Source organism: Lycorma delicatula, chromosome 11 (genome assembly GCF_047948215.1).
Source record: "Lycorma delicatula isolate Av1 chromosome 11, ASM4794821v1, whole genome shotgun sequence".
NCBI lineage: Eukaryota > Metazoa > Arthropoda > Insecta > Hemiptera > Fulgoridae > Lycorma > Lycorma delicatula.
This window is the reverse complement of record NC_134465.1, coordinates 10,628,176-10,635,521: the sequence shown is the minus strand read 5'-3', so window position 1 is coordinate 10,635,521 and position 7,346 is coordinate 10,628,176. Positions and strand designations below refer to the sequence as shown.

Here is a 7,346-nt window from a genome sequence, read left to right as displayed (position 1 = left end):
AAAAAAAACTCCTATCTATTGACATAAATAAAATACTGTACAATGTTTGTAGAAAAAAAAGAAAAAAACAATTGCAGAAATTTACAGCAGTCGTCATGTATCACCAGATTCAAACCACATCAACAACATTTTTCTAACTATAAACACAAATATTCATGTATAAATTTATAAAAATTTAAGATGGTAAAAATTAGGCTTTCATTCTCAATTGATTTTTCAAGCCTGTCAAGCAAAAATGAATTTAAAATTTAAAAAAAGTTAATTAAAATTTAATATTAGGTATTGTAAGGTAATAAAAAAAAAATTGGGAAATATTTTTTTCCAAAACATTAAAAAGAATGCAGGATTCATTTCCAAATCTTTTCAAAATGCTGAATTCATTCTCAGGTTTTTTCAAATTCATCATCATCGTCACTCTACAATTCACTTACCCTTACTACGGTTTGAGAATTGTTCATGTTTATTTTTCCACAACTTTTCATTGACTTCAGAGTTTAGTGTATCCCAGCCCTGTATATTTATTATAAATAATAATTAACATATACAAAATATATTGAAAAATTAAAAATATATACTTATTAAAAAAAAGCACCAGCCAGAGCATATAGCATTTACATTATTTTCTTATAAGTATTAAATATAATTCTAAATTATTTTGAATTAAATAAGCTATTAAATTAAAATATGTTATTTTAAAATACATCAGAGAAAGAGAACTGGTTATTTAACTTTTCAAGTGTTTTTTTTTTTGTTTGAAACATTGTAATAGTTTTTAATATGAATTAAACATTTTTTTAGAGTTCCTTATGTACTTGTTTTTATAAATGAAACTTTTTATATCATTTCAGTTTAAAAATACTTCTAATACACGTAAAATGTTGAAATTAGTATAGAGAAGAAACCACCAGATCCGATCAACTATTCTCCCTTTCAGAACATCCTCTTTCAGAATGTTGAAACAACATGGAAGACTTAAAAATAATGAGAATAGAGATGGAGAGAACTGCCTAATGGAAATTACAATATGGGAGAGTTATAATATATAAAAAACTTTCTTTATATAATCTGGCCTGATAAATATTTACTTGAAGAAATAGACAGATCAGTTAAATATTTTTTAGGCTAAAAGACTAAGAAAATTTAATTATATGGACATTAAAAAGTAATTTAAGTACCTAACTATGCACCCAGAATCATATTTAATTTCTATATATTACATTTTTTTTTCTAAATTGTACCACTATTCCACGTCCAGTAAGGATTAAATTGAGCAGTAGTTTAGTTAGATTCTTCCATACTCCATAATTTTAGGGACAGATATGGTTACTCCAACAAGAACCCTGTATTTGTTTAGGGTAGTTCTTCCTAGAGGAAAAGCAATTTTTGTTGTTCTATACATTTACTAGATTTAAAATTTCATGCTTTTACAAATGAAAAATAATTCCTTTTCTAGTAAATTACACATTTCTCTCTCTCCTTAAGTATTTTTTTTTTTAATTTAGTAAAATATACTGCTCAACAACTTTATCTATTTAATACAGTTTAATAACAATGATTTTAATCACACCAATGAAAGTTATTTAACAACTATAAATTCCTAAAAATGTTATAAAATATATTATTTTATTAATTGAAAATTTTTATCGTAACCTTTGATTAATTCTTATTTTTTCAAATAAAATATATGTTTTAGACAGAACAAAGAAGAAAAGTACTATTGTATTTAATTCATAAATTATGAATGAATAACTTTAAATAAAAAATTTGAATAATGAATAATATGAGTTTTATGCAATCAAAGAATTTTTGGTTAAAAATGATTGTGAACATGGATTATCATCAGTTATTGTTATATTTATAAAAGAATATTGTACTTTCTATAAAAATTTATATCAGATAATTACAATTTTATAAGTTATAAGAAAATTTAAATTAATTAGATAATAACCTAAAATGTTTCATGGATCAATACTCTAGAAATTAATGGTTAAGACTTCCAACAACAAACAAAGCTACATTTAATAGACTATTTCCCACAGATCATTGAAATTAAATAACATTAGATACAGTTTTACTAGATTCTATTGGCATTTACTAGAGCTAACAACAATAGCAATCTCTGCCATTGTTGAAAAAAGCATACATACTTGTATATTTTTCTAGTCCAGATAAGAAAGTAAACTGTATTCCTTACAATCTGCTTTTTCTACAATAGAAATGTCTCCAGTAGAATACAAACTCCATTAGAAGATATAAACTAAGGTTCTTACTACACAGAACACTTTTATACATATTCTAAAGAGTGTCACAGATAATACTCAATACATACACAGTTATGTACCATGCTTCAGAAAGAATACAAAAATCATAAAATCTAGTTTAGTAATAATTTGGATGTGAATTAAAATGTGCAATTTGTTGAGGGTAGTTAGACATCTGCATTGACTAACGAACATAAATTTTCGATCAGCATTCCAATTTTTTATTTTTAATATAAATGTAAAGCTTTAAAAAAGTAGATCCTCCAAAAATCTCACATTCTGAAATAACAAGTTTTATGATTTTAAAATATATTAAGATGACAAACTAACTTTTTGTTATATAAAATTTTCTTATGTTCTTTAGAAAATGATTAAAAAACGTAAGCTGATTATATTCCATGAACTGAACAAAGCATTCGTAATATTACAGTAATTATAATGCACAGTTGTTAAATATTTTAAATTAATTATCATAATATAAATATGAAAAAGTAGAAAAAATAATGTAACAATCACATATAAAAAGATAGATAGGTAAAACAAAACAAGTAACACTTTTTTTTAGAGTAACACTTCTATTAAAAATTAAATAAAAAATATTATCATTAGAACCAAAATTTCATGGTAAAATATTCAGTTGAGTTAAGCTCAGCAGTTCAGTTATTTTTCAATAAATATTATACTAATATCTGTATACTGGTATAGTATAATTTTATATTTTTCTGATATCACAGCTCTTGAACTGTGCTGCAAGAAGAAATATGGTAATCAGTCAAAAAATAAGGTATGCTTTTTCATATTTTTTGACATTTCATAACCCAGGGTCCCCAAAAAACAAAAAAATATGGAGGGCATTTGTATGTGTGTCTGTGTGTTTGAAGCTTAATAATATTTGACAGGATGAACCAATTTTAATGAAATTTTGTACAGGGATTTATGTGTGTGTCAAATAAAACTTTGCTGTCAATACCTCCATGGGAGTAGATATTTTTTTGGAGTCAATTTTCTCAAAATTTCACAAACATAACACCACTTTATATTAAGCATGTGTGCATGCTTATTTTACCATTTTTTTTTTTAATTTTGCTTCAAAATTTCCCTCAACAGTACAACAACTGTAAATACAACTGTCTTCTTTCTTTTTTCTTTTAGCCTCCAGGAATTACCGTTCAGATATTACTTCAGAGGATGATATGTATTTGTATAAATAAAGTGTGGTCTTGTACAGTCTGTTTGCGCATTCCTGAGATGTGTGGTTAATTGAAAACCAACCACCAAAGAACACCGGTATCCACGATCTAGTATTCAAATCCGTATAAATGTAACTGCCTTTACTAGGACTTGAACACTGGAACTCTCGACTTCCAAATCAGCTGATTTGGGAAGACGCGTTCACTACTAGATCATTTGCGTCGTAATTTTAATCTACATAAAAATATCCGTGATATCTTGTACAATAATAACGAAATTTTGGACCGGATGTTTCTGTTTTTGCTAAGTACCAGGTTACTGCAAAAAATGTAATATTATCATATATATTTTTATGCTAGAAGAGTTGTTGATAATTTTTAACCTTTACTTTCTATTTTGGTTTTTTGGTTCTATGTCTTTAATTTTATTATCCGAGAAGAGAGCCTTTTGCACAACCCATCGGAATTAGGTAAGTTTTATGTTGTTTCTTTATTCGATTATTTTAACTTTTATGTTTTAAAGACTTCGTCTGCGGTATTAGTTTTGAGTTTTATTTTACCTTCTTGACTTGTTTTGATAATTTTTATTATATGATTAATATTAATTTTACACCTAAAGGGTTTTATTATTTTGGAGTTATTTTACCCTTTTATTAATAAAATTACGGGCGATGATAACGCCCAGGTGTTTTTCGCCCACAAAAAAAAAACTACTAGATCAACCTGGTGGGCTGGTTATAGACAACCTAATGCAACCTATACTCTTTTCCTGATATAGTCATTCTCAAAAACAACAAATCACATTCAAGATTTATTCGGAAAACTAAGTAGTGATGGTAACCCAACTGTCTTCCTCACTCAACTTAATATAAATACTGCTGCATATCAGTATGAAAACCCACTGTATACAAATTATATTAAACTTTACAAGTGACATTTTCATCAGAGGGTCTAACTTTATAATGGACCAACATTATTTTCAGAAAACAATAACTTTTTCAAGTATCACTTATACTTCTGATGTTTTACACTTTTATTTTTATTTAACACACAGTGAATTATCACTTACACCTTCAAAGAGTTTCTTCTTGTCATCATACGACCTTGTGTCCACACGTCGCTCATATTTTGATGCAACTTGGATTTTAGGCTGAAAATAAATTAATAATAATAATATTAATTATTTTATGAGACAAATTTTTCTACATTAAAATATATTTATTTTAGGTATGGTCTAATGAGAATATAAAGTATACTAGATCAAATTCTTAAACTTATTTCATCATAAGTAAGTTCAAAAAATTAACTAAATATTGAATAAGTTTGTAATAATTATTTAATAAGAAAAATTGAACCAAATTTTACAATTTATGAGAATTTTTAATTGTATATATTTTGGGTGTTATTCCTAAAACAATTAGAAGGATTTCAGAAGTGGCTGAAATTGTTGTAATAATAGACAAAGAATATATGTAAAGTGTATGTTTGGTTTATTTTGCAAATAAATTGAATTGTTTTTTCAATTTTACTTGCTGACTATCAAGGTATACATTGTAATGCAGGATTTTTTATGTAAAATAAGTACGAAAATGAAATAAATGACGAGCATTAGGTAGGGAATCTTGGAGAACTGCATCAAACTAATCAAATGACTAAGACAAAAAAAATATTATAATACGTTTTTTATTATAAATAAAATAATAAAATAGATTATACGGTTTTTCTTTTAATTTATCATCATTATTGCTTATTTTTGGACATTTATAGTGTAATCATGCATAGTCTGATGGGATACTGAGACATCAGGGTAACAAATTAAACTTTAAACTAGTTGCATTAACATGTTCTACATTTAAAAATTAGATTTAAAAACAATTTGAAAATCAGTTTTGAAAATTCTTTTGATTTCTCTCATCTTATACATAAATATTTTTACATAAACTTAAGGTAAAAATGAAATTAATACTCCTACACAGAGTGCCTTATCTCAGAGTCATTAGTAGTATCTTTATATGTCTTCATGTATTTTATTTATTTTTTTTTTTTGTCTTCAGTCATTTGACTGGTTTGATGCAGCTCTCCAAGATTCCCTATCTAGTGCTAGTTGTTTCATTTCAGTATACCCTCTACATCCTACATCCCTAACAATTTGTTTTACATACTCCAAACGTGGCCTGCCTACACAATTTTTCCCTTCTACCTGTCCTTCCAATATTAAAGCGACTATTCCAGGATGCCTTAGTATGTGGCCTATAAGTCTGTCTCTTCTTTTAACTATATTTTTCCAAACGCTTCTTTCTTCATCTATTTGCCGCAATACCTCTTCATTTGTCACTTTATCCACCCGTCTGATTTTTAACGTTCTCCTATAGCACCGCATTTCAAAAGCTTCTAATCTTTTCTTCTCAGATACTCCGATCGTCCAAGTTTCACTTCCATATAAAGCGACACTCCAAACATACACTTTCAAAAATCTTTTCCTGACATTTAAATTAATTTATGATGTAAACAAATTATATTTCTTACTGAAGGCTCGTTTAGCTTGTGCTATTCGGCATTTTATATCGCTCCTGCTTCGTCCATCTTTAGTAATTCTACTTCCCAAATAACAAAATTCTTCTACCTCCATAATCTATTCTCCTCCTATTTTCACATTCAGTGGTCCATCTTTGTTATTTCTACTACATTTCATTACTTTTATTTTGTTCTTGTTTATTTTCATGCGATAGTTCTTGCGTAGGACTTCATCTATGCCGTTCATTGTTTCTTCTAAATCCTTTTTAGTCTCGGCTAGAATTACTATATCATCAGCAAATCGTAGCATCTTTATCTTTTCACCTTGTACTGTTACTCCGAATCTAAATTGTTCTTTAACATCATTAACTGCTAGTTCCATGTAAAGATTAAAAAGCAACGGAGATAGGGAACATCCTTGTCGGACTCCCTTTCTTATTACGGCTTCTTTCTTATGTTCTTCAATTGTTATTGTTGCTGTTTGGTTCCTGTACATGTTAGCAATTGTTCTTCTATCTCTGTATTTGAACCCTAATTTTTTTAAAATGCTGAACATTTTATTCCAGTCTACGTTATCGAAAGCCTTTTCTAGGTCTATAAACGCCAAGTATGTTGGTTTGTTTTTCTTTAATCTTCCTTCTACTATTAATCTGAGGCCTAAAATTGCTTCCCTTGTCCCTATACTTTTCCTGAAACCAAATTGGTCTTCTCCTAACACTTCTTCCACTCTCCTCTCAATTCTTCTGTATAAAATTCTAGTTAAGATTTTTGATGCATGACTAGTTAAACTAATTGTTCTGTATTCTTCACATTTTTCTGCCCCTGCTTTCTTTTGTATCATAACTATAACACTTTTTTTGAAATCTGATGAAAATTCCCCATTTTCATAAATATTACACACCAGTTTGTATAATCTATCAATCGCTTCCTCACCTGCACTGCGCAGTAATTCTACAGGTATTCCGTCTATTCCAGGAGCCTTTCTGCCATTTAAATCTTTTAATGCTCTCTTAAATTCAGATCTCAGTATTGTTTCTCCCATTTCATCCTCCTCAACTTCCTCTTCTTCCTCTATAACACCATTTTCTAATTCATTTCCTCCGTATAACTCTTCAATATATTCCACCCATCTATCGACTTTACCTTTCGTATTATATATTGGTGTACCATCTTTGTTTAACACATTATTAGATTTTAATTTATGTACCCCAAAATTTTCCTTAACTTTCCTGTATGCTCCGTCTATTTTACCAATGTTCATTTCTCTTTCCACTTCTGAACACTTTTCTTTAATCCACTCTTCCTTCACCAGTTTGCACTTCCTGTTTATAGCATTTCTTAATTGCCGATAGTTCCTTTTACTTTCTTCATCACTAGCATT

The 7,346-nt window shown here is 28.0% G+C and overlaps 1 protein-coding gene across 9 annotated transcripts in view; it reads right to left on the bottom strand.

Moving 5' to 3' along the window:
• Positions 1–7,346, bottom strand: part of up (Troponin T, skeletal muscle) — a 109,209-nt gene that overhangs the window by 9,531 nt on the left and 92,332 nt on the right. For 8 of the 9 annotated variants that reach the window (XM_075378122.1, XM_075378124.1, XM_075378116.1 and 5 more), the window contains one exon: positions 4,521–4,601. In XM_075378122.1, the coding sequence (XP_075234237.1) occupies positions 4,521–4,601 (81 nt within the window). Of the gene's footprint in view, positions 1–431; positions 511–4,520; positions 4,602–7,346 lie in introns of all 9 variants that reach the window. The other variant, XM_075378117.1, reaches the window with a different exon arrangement.